General features: G+C 53.4%; 6 protein-coding genes across 6 annotated transcripts; 3 read left to right on the plus strand and 3 right to left on the minus strand.

Annotated features, from left to right (window-relative positions):
- Positions 1 to 4,577: 4,577 nt before the first annotated feature.
- TRIVIDRAFT_82407 (uncharacterized protein) lies at positions 4,578 to 6,446 on the plus strand (the record flags this gene model as incomplete). Its single annotated transcript, XM_014102301.1, has 2 exons — positions 4,578 to 4,981; positions 5,050 to 6,446. The coding sequence occupies 2 exons, from the start codon at positions 4,578 to 4,580 to the stop codon at positions 6,005 to 6,007; spliced, it is 1,362 nt and encodes a 453-aa protein (XP_013957776.1).
- A 448-nt stretch (positions 6,447 to 6,894) lies between these two features.
- Positions 6,895 to 8,757, minus strand: TRIVIDRAFT_178999 (calmodulin-dependent protein kinase; the record flags this gene model as incomplete). Its single annotated transcript, XM_014102302.1, has 2 exons — positions 6,895 to 8,469; positions 8,581 to 8,757. The coding sequence occupies 2 exons, from the start codon at positions 8,755 to 8,757 to the stop codon at positions 7,396 to 7,398; spliced, it is 1,251 nt and encodes a 416-aa protein (XP_013957777.1).
- A 957-nt stretch (positions 8,758 to 9,714) lies between these two features.
- TRIVIDRAFT_92142 (uncharacterized protein) lies at positions 9,715 to 10,752 on the minus strand (the record flags this gene model as incomplete). The annotated part of the gene is made up of 3 exons (XM_014102303.1): positions 9,715 to 9,952; positions 10,013 to 10,273; positions 10,356 to 10,752. The coding sequence occupies 3 exons, from the start codon at positions 10,598 to 10,600 to the stop codon at positions 9,868 to 9,870; spliced, it is 591 nt and encodes a 196-aa protein (XP_013957778.1).
- Positions 10,753 to 11,486: 734 nt separating this feature from the next.
- TRIVIDRAFT_11373 (uncharacterized protein) lies at positions 11,487 to 14,124 on the plus strand (the record flags this gene model as incomplete). The annotated part of the gene is made up of 4 exons (XM_014101948.2): positions 11,487 to 12,315; positions 12,454 to 12,564; positions 12,653 to 12,832; positions 12,923 to 14,124. 4 exons carry the CDS (start codon positions 11,487 to 11,489, stop codon positions 14,122 to 14,124), a joined length of 2,322 nt encoding a protein of 773 aa, XP_013957423.1.
- A 508-nt stretch (positions 14,125 to 14,632) lies between these two features.
- TRIVIDRAFT_125482 (uncharacterized protein) lies at positions 14,633 to 16,553 on the minus strand (the record flags this gene model as incomplete). Its single annotated transcript, XM_014102304.2, has 2 exons — positions 14,633 to 15,993; positions 16,151 to 16,553. 2 exons carry the CDS (start codon positions 16,551 to 16,553, stop codon positions 14,633 to 14,635), a joined length of 1,764 nt encoding a protein of 587 aa, XP_013957779.1.
- Positions 16,554 to 18,339: 1,786 nt separating this feature from the next.
- TRIVIDRAFT_111115 (uncharacterized protein) lies at positions 18,340 to 20,458 on the plus strand (the record flags this gene model as incomplete). Its single annotated transcript, XM_014102305.1, has 4 exons — positions 18,340 to 18,456; positions 18,538 to 18,588; positions 18,686 to 19,050; positions 19,116 to 20,458. The coding sequence occupies 4 exons, from the start codon at positions 18,421 to 18,423 to the stop codon at positions 20,104 to 20,106; spliced, it is 1,443 nt and encodes a 480-aa protein (XP_013957780.1).
- Between the last annotated feature and the right edge of the window lie 272 nt (positions 20,459 to 20,730).

Consider the following 20,730-nt stretch of genomic DNA (forward strand, 5'->3'; position numbering starts at 1 on the left):
ACAACACAAGGACGCAATTGGGAAGGCTGGGCGAGACGAGGCGCAGTAGAGTTTGGCTGGCTCAAGCGCAACAGAGGCCCGATCCTGCTGAGCTGAGCTGACGTGATCTGGATAGGACTAGCCGCGAGTGTCGTCACTGTTTTTTTTTCTTTCACCAGTTACATGTACTATCGAATAGTTCCATGTCCGCATGGGGTTCTTTGATGCAGGCTGCGGAGCCCATGCCCAAGGGAAATGCGTCGCTAAAAAGAACCTTGAAAATGTGCGGCAAAGTCGCCGAAAAATGCTCGCTTTCGCCAGCACGCTTCAATTTCCCATTTTGCGGAGGGGAAATACAGAATCGGCAAACAAGCACATGTCAGAGCACGCGCCAGTGCACAGAATCGCACCGTCACAAATGACAATTCGACCAAGGCACAAGACCAAAAGGGTACATGCGCACAGGTACCTGCGGCCGAAGTACTGGTACAGCGAACGTTTAGATGTCTCCATAGGAGAGGCGCTAAAAAAGTAGAGCGAGGAAAAAGCCCGCCTCCGCGGAATCTGGTTCGTCGCCCAGCGCCTTGGGGCTAGAAGAGACCAAAGAAAAAAAAAGACGTAGAGGAAAAAAAAAGCTGGCCGGAATAGTCCAGATTGGAGCTGGGCTGCTCAATGTCGTCATATTACCTGTTTCTCTTCCTAGCTCGCATTGCAGTAGCAGCTAACACTCTCACCATTGCCTTTCGGGCTTGGCACCTGCGGAAGAAAGACAGCAGCCGGTCTAGGTTGATGTTGGGAGCTGCATGCCGCCCGAGATTCCCGCCCTCAGCAGGGGTCACGAGAGAGATTCGTCCGTGGACATGTGGTTATGGCCGATCCGTCTCTGGGGATGTGATGTGCTTCTCTTGAACTTCTCATTCACTGTTCCGTAGATAGCTTCAGCGAGTCAAGCGAGCTGATACACGTATTGATCTAGCGGAGGAAAAGGCCACGCGACCACTCTCCTGGTTGCAGCTGGCCACTTGGCGGAGACCTCCAAGCGCATTGCCTGATAAGACGGCTGCCGTTTTGAAGAGGGACATAGATAGTAGCATACGGATCTGGGTTTTGTGGTCTCTGTTCTATAATTACTTCTCACGCCTGGGTTGATTCATCATCCCATGTCTGTGAGAAACAGGCATAAAAAGTAGCTTGATATGAAACAGCGTCACGATCAAGCGGCGCTTACGCGTACTCATACCCCATTCAACGGTATCATCAATACAGTACGAGACAACGAGTGTCATTTGTCTGAGATGAGATTGCTGAGTGACAGTGACATGAAAAGAGAGTCGAGACCGTCTAGTGCGGCCGAGAAGACTTGTTGCTCAACATCGTTGAGCGTTTTGCGGAGTACAGAAAAGCGATTACTCGTCTTGGCAAGTCGGCAATGTCGCTACAGCAAGCAGCGAGGTTTAGTTTTGTCATCCGACTTTTCCTGTGACCTGCCTCTCTCCACCGCTATCAAGCAGTTCGTCCATGCCTGCATGATAACTCGCCATGTGCCCGAGAGGGTTGCACTCCCGGCACATCTGGACTCCACAGAAGGTTACCAAGTGACGGCTACGATTGCAGCCAACGCCCGTCGCTTAGGATGGCTGAGAAAATGGTACGAGTAAAGAGGCAGAAAGAATCCATTTGCGCGCGCGCGGTTATTCTTGACTCCAAGTACGGAGTAGCGGTAATTGATAACAATCTGCGGACTCCGGAACAGTACATGGAAGAGTGCTGCCGGAGAGCCGTGGGATGAGGGGCTAGAGTTTTTCGGCCCCGTTTGAAACGGCGGTCTTTTCTTATTCTTCGGGCGCCAGGAAAAGCCTTGCTCCATGCAGCTAGGGGGCGATGTGAACCATTCTCGTTCTCGGGGCCCAATCCATCGATCCCTATTTCGCGGACTTGGGACAAAGAGCGAGAGGTACCTGTAAGCGCCTGAAATGGTCAGAGCCAAGAAGCCCAGGGTTGAGGATTCCCAGCATGTAGCGCCTTAATTCTATTACCTGGCATGTTGCAGGCAGTAAGATGACCCTATCCTGGGAGCTTCTCATGACTCCAATTTCCAATTCTCACCTCTTGTTTTAGTCGACATGTTTTAGTCTCTGGCGGCGACGGAACACCTGGGAAGACCGCCACTCTACCGAGGTGCTCTTTGCTCACCGCACGGAACAGACGACATGCAGAGAAGAGAAAAAAAGTGTGACTGTCGTGCGCTAGTCGTCCTTGGCGCATTAGCTGGATTGAAGCCACGATCCAACCACGAGCTTCGTTTGGGTGCTCTGTCGTCGTCCACTGGCTTCCATCGCGTGACCCGGCCACGATTCTGCTACTTGCCTCGATTGAACCCTGTTTGCACGTTTTATCGTGCCTCTCTTGCAGTTCTTCCTATTTTGGAGGGGTCTCGGCTCTTCTCTTTGTCGCAACGGCGCCATCCACGCGCCACAGCCGGCATTTTGGAGTGCCTCTTCTTTGCATGTGCTCAACCTCCGTCTCCCCCCTCTGCCGAGTCGGCCTCACAACGGGAACGAGGAAGGCTCGGTCAAGCTGGAGAAGAGATCCGGCACCGAAACGTCCGTTTTTTTTTCTTTCTCTTTTCTCGCGCTGCCAAAGATGCCCGCAATGGAGAATCCACAGGCCACTCTGGATAGCACTTAATTAACTCTGTCGGCATTTGCTAACCTCCGGCAGCCCGACTTATCAAGGACCACTGTCCAGCGCACGGGCTAATTGCTACATCTACATGGCAAATAGCAAATACCTACTCGGGCATCATGCTTGCTTGCGGTTTACAGTAATACTGCTACTATACTGCTATAATTAATTAGGTGCTTAGTAGAAACTTCGTAGGCTGGGCCAATTCATTCCATTGAAAGAAGCTTTGCAGTGGAAAGATTCGTCAGTCCGTCATCTGTCGAGTTGGCCCGATTCCACACTCTCTTTTAGCCTCGTCGAGGGGCTGTCCCTCCTTGTACAGATACTCGTCCCCAGAAGCGGAATTGAAGGTAAGAGGTAAGAGTACTGTACGCGTATTTGGAGGATTGTAATTGATCCATTTCACGTCTTACTGTACGGTAATTGCCGTGATACTGTAAGATGAGGGCGAATTGATCGACTGAAGCTTGACTGAACGGAAGCAGCGCGGCTCCGTCACCGAGCACAATTTCCTTGTCCCTCCCACGGCACGCATTAATTGTGCGCATCGCCATGCATCCCGGCATTCTCGGCCAGCAGTTGTGTGCGTCCCCCACCAGCAGCAGCCGCAGCCACTCACAGCGCCGGCCGACCCTGTGCAATTTCACCATCAGGCGCCCAGGGCCAAGCCGCCAAGAGCTCCAGGGATTGCCTGCCTGTAGCGGCTGGCAGCCTCGATGCGAGTACCGGTACTTGCGCGCGCGGTGGCTGGCCAACGGAGCTCTCGAATCTGCACGCTACGACCGCCGCATCCAAGGCACTTGCAGCCCATGGCAGAGCGCTAGCACAGCACCCAGAGCGAATCGAGGGTACGGCGCTGGGAGGTACCGGTACCCATGGGCCGCAGCTTCCGGGGCTGTCCCCAAATTAGCCCGGGCCCTGTCTAATCACAGCGCCTGAAGTCGACCCATCAATCGCTTTTTGCGCCGCAACAGCGCAAAGCCCCGGGTGTCCGTCCCCACGCGCGCTAAGGGGAAAAGCCGTTAGACGAAGGGAAAAAAAAAAAAAAAAAGAAGACATTTGTACCCTCCGTACATGTACCGCCGCCAAGGGTACCCGTCCTGCCCTGCACTGCTGCACTGCAGTGTTGCTCTCGCCCACGCAACAACGCACAGCGCCGTCGTCCGCACTAATTCCGTCGCCATGCCTGGGCAAGGTTCTTGCGCCACACGACACTCTTCCTTTGTACTCGTACTTGCACGCCTCGGAGGTACCCAGCGCCTCGTACCGCCCTCCTGCACCTTGTCATCATTCCCTGTCTTACCTCACCTACTGCTGCCACTTACGACCAGACCCTCTGCGTTTTGCTCAACCTTTACATACTAGACTTGTCCCCTCCTCCTCCGTTTGGCTTCATTCTCCTTTGTCCTCTCTATCCGATCTCTCCTCTTCCCTCGCCTTCCTCTTTGGCGCTCCCGGCCTTCCACCCTCTCAGTCCCTTGGAAGAACACCATCCACAGCGGCCTTTTGCCCGTCTCGCACGCAAAAGCCCTGCAGAGCCCACGACGCCTGTCCTCTCGGCCTGTGGAACCTGCTCTCGTCGTCCCTTCGCCTCCCGTCGTCGACCATTTTTCCCACTGCACGGCACTGCACTGCACTGCACGTGCTTCGACACGCCTCGGCTTGCGACAAGTGCGCGCAATTTGCTGCTTCTTTGGCTTCGTCCTTGGGTATTATGAGGTAGTGTTTGGGGTAATCCGCTGTATTCATACTTGTTGGACGATCATCGCCGCCGACTCCTTTTCTGCCCCAATTCTCCACCACGGCTGCTTTTTTGCTGCAAAGATTCGCGACAATTCTCCGCCCTTGCACGACCAGGCGGCCTTTGGTTCTTTTTTGAACACTTATTTTTTGGGCAAGCAACTCCAGCAACAATGATGGACATTGGATCGGGAAAGCCCAAGTTGCCGGCGCTGCTGACGGAGCACGTCAACTTGGCTTTCCTCAACCGCCTTCCCGCTCGCTACGTTCGCCGGCGCCCCCGGGCAAAGTCCAACACGACGCATCGCGGCGAGGACATCACGAGCCTGCAGACCTCGTTCAGCTTCTGGGACGGCCTGCGAGACCTGCAGAAGCACCAATGGCGTCTCGCCGACCTGCAATACCTCGTTCTGGCCGGCCTGACTCTCTTCTCGCTCTACATGGCTCCTCCGGCTCCGGCCCTCAAGCTGTTTGCCCTCATGGGCGCCACATGGGTTCTCCTCATGCCGGCCACCCGCCAGTTCTTCCTCCCGTCGCTTCCCATCTGGGTCTGGCTGCTTTACTTTTTCACTAGTCGGTGAGTTGGCCCTTTTGGTCAATTGGCTGCCGAGTGCTGTGTCGCTAATTCTGCCTTGTCTCGTATAGATTTATCCCTACCGAGTATCGTCCTCATATCTGGGTTCGAATCTTGCCCGCCCTGGAAAACGTTCTCTATGGCGCCAACCTTTCCAACATTCTCTCGGCCCACAAGCACCCCATTCTGGATATTCTAGCTTGGCTTCCCTACGGCATCATGCACTTTGGAGCGCCTGCAGTGTGCTCTTTAATCATATTCATCTTCTCCGCTCCTGGTACTACCCCCGTCTTCGCCCGTGCTTTTGGCTGGATGAGCATCCTTGGTGTCACCATTCAGCTCATCTTCCCCTGCACGCCACCATGGTATGAGAATGAACATGGACTTGTCCCTGCCGCCTACGGAATGCCCGGATCTCCTGCTGGATTGGCTCGTGTCGACGCGATTTTCGGCATTGATCTGTACACGACCAACTTCACCAATGCGCCGCTTCCGTTCGGCGCTTTCCCCTCTCTCCACGCTGCGAATGCTGTCCTTGAAGCCTTGTTCATGAGCCACTGCTTCCCCCAGTTCAAGTTCTTCTTTGCTGCGTACGCTGGCTGGGTTTGGTGGGCGACCATGTATCTGAGCCACCACTATGCCATCGACCTGGTGACTGGTGGTCTCATTGCTGCTGCCTTTTACTATTCTTCTCGTGCTAGGTGGCTCCCCCAACGCCAGGCCGATAAGCTGACCCGATGGGAATACGAGTATGTCGAGACCGGCGACCACCACAAGATTGTAGACGAAGAGTCTGGCCAATACTTTAGCTTGGGCTTCATCGACCACCGTCGTGCCAACTCCAGCGACGGATGGACTGTCGCCAGCAGCTCTAGCTGTAGCTCCAGCAGTGGTACCCTCAGCCCCACTGCTTCAGAAGCCTCAATCCCCGGAATGCTGGTCATGGACTTGACCAGCGATGGCCAAGCCTGGGATGGCCAGATCCCACCGAGGGACGTTGATTTGAGCGAAGTTGTTGTATCACGGTAATGGCATCTTGGAGTCCGACGATGCTGTCGGGCATCTCTTGCTCGACGATACAAATTTTTCTACCATCTCCTATATCACTCAAACTCATCACCCTTACGACGGGTGATTGAGCGTTACGAACCCGCTTATGATTCGATTCAAAATTCGTAATTAATATTTGGCGAAGGCCTTATTTTTCCAAACATCTTTGGCATTCATCGGCACAGCGAAATGGCGCAATGTGGTGTTGATTTTTTTTCTTATTGGTGAGGGGGAATCATGTCCGGCTTCTGTATGGCCAAGCCGGATACCGAATATTTAATACTGGGGAGGGGAGTCTGGATCGGGGAATCATGGGAAAGAAAAGGATATTATTTTTCCATTCGAACCTTTCACAATGATTCGACTGCATATATTCGACACGGGAGGGTACTACTTCAAATGATAGAGTACGTAATGTATACATACCAAGGGGATAATCCGTGCATGGGAGATGGATGGGATGAGTACATGCACTGAACGCTCGCTAAGTGAGCCACGAGTTGGGGCACTGATGAAGAATGAACCCGGAGGGGAATTCGGGTTGGAGGAACGAGCACATTCGGATGCTGGATAGGGGCGTCCAAGAGAGGGCGTTGTTGGAGAGTTAACTAGGCCACTGGCTCAAAATACCAAAGATGCCGCTCGCTCAACCTTTTGAACAAAAGGCACAAATGAAGAAAAAAAATTGATGAAAAACCTACCTACTTTGGGCTCTACATGATGGTTTAACGCTGAATGAATGAATGAATGAATGAAGTGTCTTGTTTACGAACTTCCTACCTGTGATTGCACCAGTCTAGATGAATAATTAAAAATGAAGTGACATATTCCGTGTAAACCAGTCTTATTGTATTCAAAGAAAAAATAGTAATCAGTTCTTCATTCGTTACGTGATATTAAACGCCATTTTTCACTTGCTATGTAGCCAGCCATATACACATGTCTTATGATATCTCTCAACTCTCATGACATCTGCCTTTTCTACCACTTCCCATTCCAGGCACAGCGTTAAATAAAAAACCCTCGAATATTTCCCATGGCTTGAACAGATGGATAAACGGAAAAGAGAAACGGAAAATGAAAAATAAACAAAAAAGGACATTTTAATGAGGGTCTTCTCCTGAAATTGTGAGACTCGATCTTTTTTTTTTCGGTTTGTTTTTTTGAGGAGGGAAAATGGGTGATGGGGGTAGGGGAGGACTTGATTTTCTCTTGCAGTTGAAACTTAGGGGACTCTATCTGAGAAACATGCTGATTGTCAATGGCTGCCAGCGCCAGTGTGCACATGCATGTCTCTCTCGGATAGGAGTTGTCATCCCCCCTCCTAATCACCACTTGTGGCGTGATTCATCATATCGTGTACACTGCTACCTCGCGGCTTCAGGGTTCCAGAGGCCTTTGCTTGTTTGTACGATGCGGTTAGCCAAGTTGCCCGGCTGCAGCAACGCAGGCACATCGGAGCTGGGTGTTGTGTTGCCCATGACTACATCATCGGGTTGTCTGTCCACGTTGGCGTCGCCGTCGTTGCCCTGGCTGGAACCCATGGATATGGCGCTGTCGTCCTTACGGACACCGCTGACGGGCGGAACAGCAGCGTTGGGACCACCGCGGGCGCGTGCGGGCTCTTGGGAGCGGGCACCGTCCATGAGATTCTGGGCCTCGCGGAGCTTGTTGATGGCACGGACGGTGTCGATGGCGGCGTGGAGCGTGCGCCGGGCGTTGAAGTTCTTCTTGATCGTCGGCAGCAAGTTCTCGCCGGCGCCGTCCGAGGGCGCGAGGCCGGCGACGAAAGGGTGCTGGAGGGCTTCGTGAGCGGTAATGCGCTTGTCTTGGTCGATGGTGAGGCAGCGGCGGATGAAGTCCTTGGCATACGATGAGACGCCGCGCCAGTACTCGACCGGGGTAAAGCTGTAGTCGGCGCTGAGGATGGCCTGCATCTCTTCAAAGTCGGAGTCCCGGTCGAAGGGGGTGTAGCCGCAGAGGAGGAAGTAGGTGATGACACCAATGGCCCACAGGTCGACAGGCTTGCCATGGCCTGTCTTCTTGAAGATCTCGGGAGCCATGTAGCCGGGAGTGCCGCAGGTCGTTGTCAAGACATGGAACTGCTCCTCGTCCATGATGCGAGAGAGACCAAAGTCGGCGATGAGCAAGTCTGCGTTGTCCTCGGGTGTGCGGAAGAGCAGGTTCTCGGGCTTCAAGTCGCGGTGAACAATACCGTGGTCGTGGAGGTATGCGACGGCAGACAGCGTCGCGCGGATGAGATCGGCCGCGTCGGATTCATAGTATGAGCCCTTGCGGCAGATGCGATCAAACAGTTCACCTCCGAGAGCCAGGTCCGTAACAAGGTAGAGGTTATTCATTGTCTCGAAGTAGTCAACCAGCGTCAGGATGTTCTGGTGCCCCATGGACACCTTTTTCAGGACGGCGATTTCATTTCGGACCTGTCATCTCCCCCCATCCGATCAGCATGTATTCTTACATCCTTAACAAAAGAAGAAGAGAAAAAGGCGACCAATGTTGCCTAGTTGAGGTGCAGAAAGAGGTTCGCGTACCATGTGCTCTCGCCCCGCCATGAGTCGCTTGTTGATGACCTTGGCTGCATAGTAGCGGCCGGTATCAATATGAACGCATTCCTTGACGACGGAATACGAGCCAGCTCCCAGCGTCTTTCCGACCTTGTATCTACAGGGCTGGACCTGAGGCTGCTGCTGGGGCTGCTGGCGGCTCATCGTGGTCGAGCCGCGATGCCGGAGAGGAGAGACTGGGGAGAAGAAAAGTGGAGGTGCTCGGGACGGGAGAGGCGTTCAGTTGCCGGCTGCGAAAAGAAGAATGGCGGCAGACTCGAGGCGAGGTTCGTTTGGCGTGTGAGAACGAGTTTCGCGAGAAGATGGATTCTTGCGACCTTGGACTGAGAAAAAGGATCTGGGGGGACGGGATTGATTTAGTTGCTACGGCTAAGGGGAGTTTATGGCGGTCTTCAAACCAGGTGGGGGAGGGGCCTAGGGGCAGCCTAGAATGGATGGCTCGAGTCGGCGGCCTATCAAGCAGCGATTTCAAAGCTGATGACCTGAGCAGAGGCTGCCAGTATGACTTATGACTGAGGCTGATTAAACGAGGCGGGCAAAGCAGGGAAAAGGCGAGAAAGAAGCGGCCACTTAGAGTCTAGCCTAAGGATTCTAACAAGCACATCGCAAACATTAGTACATGCACGTAATACGCTGTGCACGGCATAGGGTTTTGCACAAGGGAGTATGTCATGCAATGTGAAGAGGCATTCATTTAAAAGGCGTTGAGATGGGATGAGGGGAGCTGTCTAGCTGTCAAGAGATAAACCCTAGCTGCTTCATGTGCCACTTGTAAACTAAATCGAGGTGGCGACAGGTGGCAGGAGATGTGATTTATTTTTAGCTACCAGCTCTAAAAGTCGATCCAAAATACGAAGCTTGAGTTGAGATGGCAGCGCCAAATACCTAAAGCAGTGGATGTGAGAGTAACACAGGTTAGTGGTACTATAGGTAGGAGTTGGTAGGTATGTGCTATGCGACATTGGAGAATGAGGAATCAGCCGCATGGGGTGCCCGCGATTTCAGTTTGGGGTGCAGCTGAATTCCTCCTCCGACCCCAAATCTGCATGCACTTAGCCGCACCGTGATCGGTGGTGCATTTCCCTTGTAGCGGATGTGTATCGTGGATTAAAGCCGGGCATCTGCTCGTTTTATTTTGAGGCATATGGCGTCTTGTGTCTGCCACTTATACAGCGCCTGCGTATTAGTGGTGGTTAGGAATCTTAGCAGTTGGCTCATGACGAAGCCGGGCCCTCTAAGCAATATCCTCAGTCGCTATTCCGATGGCCCTTTTCGCGACTGCTTTTTGGCACTGTTAAATTTCTTGTCTTGGACTCGTGTCTCGTGAAACCGCTTCTCACTGTCTTTGCTTTAGTTACTCTCTATCTTTCATTGCTCAATCACGGGGAAGCGCGCATACATCTCCTGGTGCTTCTTCTTCTTCTCAGAGCTCGTCTCAGCGGGCGTCATTTCACGATAGATGCTCATGACCTCGTCTATGAGCTTTCGCTTGTTCTCGTCGAGGTTGGCGGATTTGGACCGATGAGTTTGCGCCGAAAACGTGAGAGAGTCATTGCCGGCAGTGTAATACTTGGAAGAGCGCACCGCGGAATGAAGATATTTCGGGAGAACGGCGAGCAGGTCTTTCACGGGATATACCGTGACTGCCTTGGTTTCGGTTCTTCAGATGGCTGCAGTTAGTTGTCATGACCCGATCCAAGCACTGAAGAGAGAATAGACCTCGTCCTCGGGTGATTTCATACTTGTTGACGTGCTGCCCCCCAGGCCCACTCGACCTGGCATATGTCGTACTGCCCTTGGGCAGCTGAGACGCATCAAAGGAATTGTACCACAGCCGTGCCTCGGCCAAGGCGTCCTGGTCTAGCTGAGCATCATACGCCTCGTAGCGTTTAAATCTCACGGGCTGAGATAAGGGCAAGGACAGCCTCGGCTGCCGCGACACGATTGCTGGCTGCACCCTTCTCGTTGATAAATGCCACAGTAACATGATGACGCCGGCTAGGGTTTCTCGCATCCCATAGCAAGACGCTTTGATTGTGGCCCACCCTACTCCGTAGGTATCTACAGTAATGCCGCAGCTCTCCCTCGCTCATCCGGTGAGGCCAGCGCTAGTCTTATCCCTCCGGCCGCATGTATCAGTTGCAAATGATGCAGCAATAAAGTAATAGATAAGCCCATTCCAATCAGACGGACGGGAATAATCCCAACTGGTTGCCTTGCCGAGTTTTCGCTCGCGCCCCGCATTGCCTTGTGCCATTGCTGGCCCAAACAGGGCTAGCCAGATGGCAGAATTTGAGGCGGCTTCTGCCATAAGCCTCCCGGCTGTTCTGCCAAATCTGCTTCCTCTCCTCCAACCAACTCCCGTCAAGTCAACCCTCGAAATCTCTTCAACGTAGCCTCACCACGTCTGGGCGCGTCCCGTCACGGATCGCCTCCCGTCTCTGTTGCCCGTTCCATCGCACCGAGGCCGTTTCTCCGAATCCCGTACTCGAAGCCGCCTCTCGTAGCCCGGCCAGCGTTTTGTGTCGCAAGCTGCAATCGTTGTCCTGCTCTTCATCAAAGAATCCTTGCGCGCCCGCCGCACAATCAGCCCCACATCGAACCATCGTCGACAAGCAGGTTATAATAATCCCTCTCTCAACCGTCGGCAAAAGGTACTCCATAATAGCCTCTCTGCGCGGATGCAACTGCCCAGCCTCTCTCCCCCTTAGACCTCTTCTAGCCAGCGCGAGCCCAGCTTCATGCCAGAGCCTGAGCCCGAAGCAGCTCTGCAGGCCACAGCCAACCTCTCTCCCGTCTCTCCCTCGCCTGTCCACACAGCCGCGCCTCTTGTGGTGCCAGCACTCCAGCACACGGTCGATACCATCGACGCCATGGTCGCTGCTGCTGCCTCGCTTCCTAATGGGACGGCCGACGCCCCCATCGTCGACCCTTCCCTCGCGCCCTCTGGTGAAACCGACGATGTCGTAGATGATGACAGCTTCAGCGATGCCTACGGCGAAGAGACAGAGGACGTGGCAGTAGAGCCTCCGCGGCAGGAGCTCGTCGACAACAATGACGACTACGCCAAGACGTTTGATTCTCCTATCGGTCCCGAGGAAGGGGAAGACCAAGATGTATCATCAGAACAACGAGAATCCAACGAGAATTCATCATCATTTTTATCCGATCATTTGACTAGTCGCCCATCAGACGTCTCTCATATCGCTGCTGATTCATCCGCGTCTGCCCCAGCTGCTCAGAACCCATCTCTCTCTACCGCCCAGCCCGATGCTGGTCCTGAGCCCGCCATGCCGCAAGTTAGCGATGCACGCGCTGCTTCCATCCCGTTTGTGGCTCAACCCACGCCGCCCGGAGCTGGCCCTGCCAGGCAAGACTCCGAGAACTCTTCATCTCTTGACATCCAACAGCTCGTGGCTGACCTCACTGCCCATCCCGCTGAGTCTAGCCCCGGGAACCCTGACCCAACGGCTGATGTCCCGGTGGCCTCTAACCCCTTTCCCCCAACTGCTACCTCAACCACCACCACCCTCCCTACTGCTCTGCCATCATCTTCCTCTCTCCCACCGCGCCCTCCATTGCCGCAGGTCGCCCCCCAATCGTATGCTTCTCAGCACCATCCTCCCGGAACCAATCCCAATGTCCCAGGAAGCGTCGGGGTCTCGCCCACGCCGGGACAGCCCTCCACTTTTGCTATTGCTGGTGCCCCCGGAACCTCAACTGAAGCTTTGGGGAATCTCCCACCTCCTCCTGCCACGGCCATGAACCCTTCAGCTGCTGCAGCATCCATAAACCCTTCTCCATATCCTTCCAACCCGCCTGGATATCCTGCTGATCGAGCCCAAGATGCCGACTATCAGCGACAGTGGGACCAGTTCATGGCCGATGAGCGACAGTACATGTCGGAGGCCAAGTGGGATCGTTTCCCTGAAGGGTCGCGTATTTTCATCGGTTAGTGACTCCGTCTCGGGCTCATGTTCCCACTCTCCAAGATATACACGCCTACATGTGCTAATGTGACCTTTTTTTTTTCTTGTAGGAAATCTCTCCAGCGACAAGGTTTCCAAACGTGACGTGTTTGATATATTTCACAGATATGGCAGGCTGGCCCAGATTTCTCTCAAGTCAGCGTATGGATTCGTGCAGTATCACACCGTCGAGGAAGGCCGTAGTGCCCTAGAAAACCTTCAGGGCATGGAAGTCAAAGGACGCCGTATCCGTAAGTGATTATCTAGTTCTCTATCGATCTAGACCTCCTTTTTTTTTTCTTTCTCTTTCATTCAATAGCATGTTACTGACCATGATGTAGATTTGGAAATTTCTCGGCTCCAAGATAAATCCAAGAAAGAGAGGAACCGTAGTCCTGAGCGGGCCCGCGGACGTGAGGGCGGCCGTAGAGGAGAAAAATACCGTGATGATAATCGATCAGCGCGCAATCAGTCGCCTCGTCGTAATGAGTATTATGGCAGGGCCGACAGAGCTGACAGAGCCGACCGGACTGACAGAACCGAGAGCTATGGCCGGGATCGAGGATACTATGACTTGGGCAGAGGCCGTGGCCGCTCCCGATCTCCCAACGGATATACCAGGAACGAAAAAGATTCCTACCGTAGGAGATCACCCAGTCCCTACAACAGATCGCGGCATGAGGCAGAGCTTGATCTACCGCGTCGATATGGCGCAGACGTTCCAGACGTGCAAATCATTATGCAGCCAGATGTCAATCGGGACTTTGGCACTTGGGTCGAGGGCGCCTTTAAAGCCAAAGGCCTGAGAACCAACGTCATGTATCTCCACCCGCGATTTCCGAAGGACCAAGTCATCCAACGACAGGCGGCCGAGGGCGTACATGGAGTTGTAGACTTGGACCTCCGCGCCCAAGGTATGGCGAGGATTCCCGTCCACTCATTCGACCGGTCCGGCGGCATCCACAATGTCCGTTTCGAGCAGTATGTCGACCTGGAACCAAGCACTGCGGCAGAAGTCATCATGCGAGCCAAAACTTCTGCTTCGGGCGCTGCCAACTATGGCCAACCCTATGGAGGCGCCGGTGGATATCCTGCACAGTATGGTGCACAGGCCCCGCAACCTCCTCACGTAGCTGCGTATCCTGGTATGCAGCAGCCCGGTTCGTACCCACCGCAACCTGCACCATCTGCCGCCGACCTCGCGAGTCTCATCGGCCAGGTAGACAACAACACGCTGCAACGGCTCTTGTCCACCATTCAGGCAGGGCCTGCGGGAGTGGTGCCTGGCGGACTCGCACACGGCGGCGCCAAACCCGCGGCGCCAGCAACCAATGCACCCGTCGATATCCAAGCAATCTTGGGGTCTCTCAATGGAGGAGCAGCACCACCGCAGCCACTCCACGCAGGCCATCCTCAGATGCAATACAGCGCGCCATACAATGGCCAGGCGTCCGTGGGCGTCGCGCAGCAGGCGGCGGGCACCGGCGACGCGGCGGCTCAGGTGCAGAATATCATGGCTCAGTTGGCTCGTTATCGACAGTGATGCAGCTTGTGGTTTTCCTCATTTTCTTTTCTAATAACTTGCTTTTGCTGCCGCCTCCTTCCTCTTACTTTCCGGAAGCCGAGGTTACATGAATGATTCTTGACGATGGTGCATTTCAGATTCTGATACCATATGGAGGCCTGGCATGATTGCTTTTTTCACTTGATACGATGGCATTGTGGAGTTTGGCAAGTACGTCCAAGGGAGGATAGATAGACACCGCTGGAGAATGGGCTTGGCATGCCTCATTGGATTTGCTAGCACTTTCATCTGTCGAATTGGTTCTGCGGTTGTGCAAGACCGAAGCACGAACCCTGCAGAGGGTTAATGACCAACCTGTAAAGGGGTATGAAGCCTAGAATAAAACTTTTTGAAGTATCATATTTCGTGCCTCTGAAATGAATGTTGGAACAATAATAAACCTTTATAACCTTGGATGCATCTAATGATTAGGTACCCTTCTCTCTCTCTCTATGTATAAGTATATGCTTCGTCTCTCATCAAGGCATCACCATCCGAAGCTCTCATTGTGCCACCATACTTCACGGCCTTTGAGGACCCACGGCCCTATCCGTTGTCGTACCTCCCTTGACATTTCTTCTGGGCCGCAGACTAGAATGGCGACCCTTTCCTCTACGCCGTGGCGAAACATGTCATCTACGATCTTCTGGATGTTGGGCCGTCTGCTGTTATTGCTCGCGGCAGAGCGCTGTGAGCGAGATCCTCGCGTCATGTTCTGGAGCTCGATGGAGGCATCGCGGGTGCCGTCATTTGCGTTACTGGAGAAGCCGATGTTCTCTGTTAGATAAAGATGGACATTGTCGTCGTCAAGGAGAGGTTTGTCGGAGCCGTTGTCGGCCATGGCCCAGGTGGCGTCGGCGGCGGAGTGGATTGCCCAGACGAATTGGGCGTGGACGGAGGGGAGTTCGCGCTGGAGGGCGTGGTAGAGCGGGAGGGTGAAGGTTGCTCCCACGCCGCCGGCGACGAGGAGGATGCGGGAGGCGCCCCAGGTTAGGAGGTGCTGGAAGTGCTTGCCTATGGCGCCGTGTGGTCCCTCGATGGCGAGGGTGATCTTGTTGTCGTCTGGAGAGGAGGAGGAAGAGGTCGGGGCAGCGAATTGGGAGAGAATGTTGGTCATGGGGCCTGTTCTCCTTCTTGCAACAAGGGTGATGCTCTGGTTGTCCTGGCTGGCGGAAGCAACGGTAAAGGGGTTGAAGAGGAGGTCGAAGGTGAATGATTTGGATGCTGGATATTTGCTGGTTCGGCCTTGAGGGGAAAGACTGAGGTAGATGTGAGAACCCGGCCGAGAGCGGAACTCTTCAATCTTTTTAGAGGACATGGGAGCTGAGATTTTAATGAGGTTTGTGCCGGGGACAGTCTCAAATGTCGAGGCCGTGTGCGTGGTGCCGATTCTGCGATAAGCAATGTCCACGAGGAACACGACGATGCTCTCGGCGGCGTAGAAGCGAGCGGAATGAGCGTGGAAGAAGAGCAGCACCGGGGCAAGCAAGGCAACGGCCAAGTGTGTGACGAAGAATAGGCGGTACGAGTACTGCCTCACGCGGACCAGAGCGGTGGCGATGAGGCCGTCGAAGCCGAGGGCGGCGAGGACGCCGCAGAAGACGACGGGGGCGAAGAAGCGCTTGAGCCAGATGCCGGAGAGGATGAAGAAGACATTGTAGAAGATAATGTGGGTGATGATGAGGGCGTAGATGACGCGGCCGAGGGTGCGGTGGTAGCGGTTGATGTGCTCGTGGGAGGAGCTGAAGGCATAGGCGTAAGGGTTGAGGGCTTTGAGGGCAAGGAGGTATTGGATGGGGAGCTGGGAGATGGCGATGGTGCCGAAGCGTTTTGTGAGGTGGAGGTAGTCTGTTGTTTGAGTTAGTCATGAGTTGGAGTATATATGATGGGTGATGAATGTGAATTGGGTCGAGATGCTGAGATCTCATATGAGATCCGTGGATATTACAAATTCAGCAAACCAGAGAAACAAGACATCACTTTTAAAGACATGAGCTCAGCTTACCTTCTCCCGTTTCCAATACACACAAAAGCAATAGCCAGCCCGTCCAAACAAGCCCCAGCACCCACTCATCTCTCTGCCCCCAACTCACGCCTCCCAGGACAACATCGTCTCCTAGCCACCAAACCACTGCTCTCCATCTCGCCGCCAATGCGCCAATTGCACTGCTGCGCTGAGCTTTGACGGAGGGCGATCCGGGGATGTGAGAGTAGCGGCCTCGATCGCCCCCATCTCGGCCGAGGCGAAGAAGCAGCCTAGCAGCGCGAAGCACGAGGCGGACGAGGATGGCGATTACCGCCGGGGCGAAGGCTGAGAGGTGGGCGATGTGGGCATAGTGGTCGATTGTGTGGCGGCGGACGAGGACGTCTTCCTTGGACAGGGTCAGGAAGTGGTACGGCCAGCTCATAATTTTTTTTATTTTTCTTGTTTTTTTCTTATTTTTTCTTTTTTTAAAGTGAGATTTATGGGGGTTGGATGGGTTGGTAATGACCACTAATACGGAGGATACATGTTATCTTGATGCTATCTTGAGCTATAGCGCTTGCGTGGCGTGGGGGATGCGCCACGGAGAGAAGAGAGATGTGGCTGCTTGGGGGGGATTTGAGCCACACTTGGGTACACTTGCATGCGCAAGCGATTTTTGGGGAGGGGCATCAGTCATCAAGGTACCTACTAAGGTACCATCGCGTGCCACCCCGATTTCTGGTGACGATGTATTCCCTTGTAAGACGGTGTGAAAAGCTTTCGTCTCCTTAATAAGCCTTTTAGAGGCCTGAAAAGCCTTACCAGAGCAGTGACCAGAGGAAATTCCTTTTGGAAATCGTCACCAGAAAACAGCTTGGCGCGCGAATAGGTAGTTTTTGTATACATACCTTAGTAGGTACCCAGTGAGGCAGGCAAACATGTGCGTGGGATGATGAGATGCAGCGTGGCTGTAGATACTTTGCAACAACCCAATTCAATCATATTTAGTCATATGTATCTATGCAAATCCTCCATCCTAGCAGCCCGTCTCAGGATGCATGCAAGTGCAGCATCCCGTCCATCTTACTCAGATGCTACACAGCACACTACCAGGTACCCAGGTACATTCCTAACGTATAACCTTGAAGGTTAACGTGCAAGTACCTTCAATTTCGGTGACTTGCTGACATTGAGCCCTGAGCCAATTCGACCCCTTTGTCACTGCTTCCGAATCTGGCAAGCAGTCTGACAGCAGCAGCAGGCTGACAGCAGCAGTAGGCCAGCCAGAATCTCTGGCATTTGATTTGAGCAATTAATTCCCCAGGGCTTGCCCCCTTGGCGTAATCGGCAGCAGCTGTGCCAATGGCAGGCAAACCAGCGACAAATGACTCTTAGTTGACGGTTTTTGCTGCAACTGGAGACACATGGGAATGACACCAGCTTTAGGTGGCGCCGCATGCTTTGGGCTCCAAGTGCCAGACGCCACGCCAGAAACAGTGCTCGGCCGGTGAATATGCAGGCGATCTTGGTGCCTGGCCTCTTTTTTCAGGGGAGACGTTATCCAGCACCCCAAAATCATTATCCAGCACCCCAACTTTTGGTGGGAAATACCAGAAGATACTTATACGTTAAAGGAAGTTTTAAAGGTTTACGCATAAAAAAAACAGCCCCAGAATTTTTATTTTAAGAATTCAATAGTATAAATATTAAAGAATATCTGCTTCTTTTTTTTTTAAGGAAAAAAACGAAATTTAAAGTAAATTATGATATTTTTAATTTATGAGGAAGTACCTTTGCGTAAGAGATCCTATTGATGTTTTGCTGAGTCATCCGCCCGACAGTACTTTATTCTTCTATGGGCCTGCCATAGTGCGCGCAAGTACCCAGGGTGCTGGATAATGATTTTGGGGTGCTGGATAACGTCTCCCTTTTTCAGCAGTTTTCAGCGCCTTTCAGCGCCCCTCTCAGCACTACAACCTCTATCATAGACGCTAGAATGCGCACCAGCTTCACTAATTCTCACCGCCCTATGCCCCACTGATTCTCCCCGCTATCCGATCTCGCCCGTATACGTCCTCTTGTAGCTTTTTTTTCTCGGGCATTTTTGAAAGTGCTTCGTCCTGGGCGCCACGGAAAATTTAGTCGGCGCATTTTTCCCTCTTGTCATCCTTTTTCTTCTTCTCTTCACCATCTTCCATATCTTTGGCCCTTTCCTCCTCTTCCTTCTCCCCAAAGGCTCTCATCCCTTGGTCAATTGCCCTCTTCATTCATCACACTCTTCGACTCTCATCCCACTATCCACATCCACAATGTCTACCTACGCTCTGTCGACGTCTCACAAGGAGGTTCGTTGGGTGCCTTTTGCCCATTGGGCTCGCCTGCTTGGCTTGATGAAGCTGCTGTACTGACTCGATCCTGCTTTGTAGATGCTTGAGAAGTCTCTTCTCGAGTCTGACCCTGAGGTCGCTGCCATCATGGTACGTTGCCATCATTTACCCCTCCATCGTCTTATCAATTGCCTGGTCCCCTCATCCAGCATCTTCACATGACTCATTCAGCTAATGGAGCTTGCAGAAAGATGAGGTTCAGCGTCAGCGCGAGTCCATTGTTCTCATTGCCTCCGAGAACATCACCTCCCGCGCCGTCTTCGATGCCCTGGGTTCTCCCATGTCCAACAAGTACTCTGAGGGCTACCCCGGCGCTCGTTACTATGGTGGCAACCAGCACATTGACCAGATCGAGCTGCTGTGCCAGCGCCGTGCTCTCGAGGCCTTCCACCTCGACTCTGAGAAGTGGGGTGTCAATGTCCAGTGCCTCAGCGGCAGCCCTGCCAACCTCCAGGTCTACCAGGCTATCATGCCTCCCCACGGCCGTCTCATGGGTCTCGACCTCCCCCACGGTGGCCACTTGAGCCACGGTTACCAGACTCCCCAGCGAAAGTAAGCTATAGAACGAGCAATGGAACCGTCTTGGAAGAAAGCTTTTGACTAACAGTGAATTGCAGGATCTCCGCTGTCTCTACCTACTTTGAGACCATGCCCTACCGTGTCAACCTCGAGACTGGCATCATCGACTATGACCAGCTCCAGCAGAACGCCATCCTGTACCGCCCCAAGGTCCTTGTTGCCGGTACTTCCGCCTACTGCCGTCTGATTGACTACGAGCGCATGCGCAAGATTGCCGACTCTGTCGGTGCTTACCTCGTTGTCGATATGGCCCACATCTCCGGTCTCATTGCCGCTGAGGCCATCCCCTCCCCCTTCAAGTGGGCTGACATTGTCACCACCACCACCCACAAGTCCCTCCGTGGCCCTCGTGGTGCCATGATCTTCTTCCGCAAGGGTGTCCGCTCCGTCGACGCCAAGACCGGCAAGGAGACCCTCTACAACCTGGAGGACCCCATCAACTTCTCCGTCTTCCCCGGTCACCAGGGTGGCCCCCACAACCACACCATCACCGCTTTGGCTGTTGCCCTCAAGCAGGCTCAGACCCCCGAGTTCAAGGCCTACCAGGAGAAGGTTGTCTCCAACGCCAAGACTCTCGAGGTCAAGTTCAAGGAGCTCGGCCACAAGCTCGTTGCTGATGGAACTGACAGCCACATGGTCCTCCTCGACCTTCGTCAGTTCCACCTTGACGGTGCCCGTGTTGAGGCTGTTCTCGAGCAGATCAACATTGCTTGCAACAAGAACGCTATCCCCGGAGACAAGAGCGCCTTGACCCCTTGCGGTATCCGCATTGGTACTCCTGCCATGACCAGCCGTGGTTTCGGAGAGAAGGACTTTGAGCGTGTTGCCCTCTACATCGACCAGGCCATCAAGCTCTGCGTCGAGACTCAGGCTTCCCTGCCCAAGGCCGCCAACAAGCTCAAGGACTTCAAGGCCGAGGTTGCCTCTGGCAAGATCGAGAAGATCAACGAGCTCCAGAAGGAGATTGCTGCTTGGGCCAGCAGCTTCCCTCTTCCCGTTGAGGGCTGGCGCCTGGATGCTGGCATCTAAGTGCAAGATGCTGCAGAAAACAAAAATATTTTCTTTTATTCATATACCAAAATAGTTTAAAAACCGTGGAGAATCAAAAAAAGATGAAAGTCCACCGAGGGGGCATTTAACATAGGATGGGACAAGAGCCACAAAATGGGCGAAAGGTTCAACAACTTTGCAATTTTAGTTTTTTTCATGAGGTCTGGCGCATGCGATTCTTTTCCATTTCAACCGGAAGTGAGTGGGAGGAGTTTTGACTGGGTATATTTTGGGGGATTGAGGCATACAACCTTTTTTGTCATTGGGTGTGTCCGTCCTGTCCTGCTTCAACAAGTAGGCGAGCTTAGTAAGAGAAAATCATTATTCTCCGAACCAATTTGTATGCCTAGTGATGTTTTATGTGTTCCACGATGGTGATGTTTATGTAGTTCACGGTATATTTGCCCATGGATGGCACTACACATTCACTTGCTACCCATATGTTTACTGGCGAGTTTCATGCCAAACAAGCTCATTAAAGGCTGTGTATTGCCTATCACCTAGCATTCTTCCCTAGCTCGTTTTCCCGCGCCCGCCACCCAACCCCATCCGCCTTATTTGTCCTTGCATTCAAACCATCCGTTCGTCGTCCATTGCCTTCAA

The sequence above is a fragment of the Trichoderma virens genome (genome assembly GCF_000170995.1).
Source record: "Trichoderma virens Gv29-8 chromosome Unknown TRIVIscaffold_5, whole genome shotgun sequence".
Classification (NCBI taxonomy): Eukaryota; Fungi; Ascomycota; class Sordariomycetes; order Hypocreales; family Hypocreaceae; genus Trichoderma; species Trichoderma virens.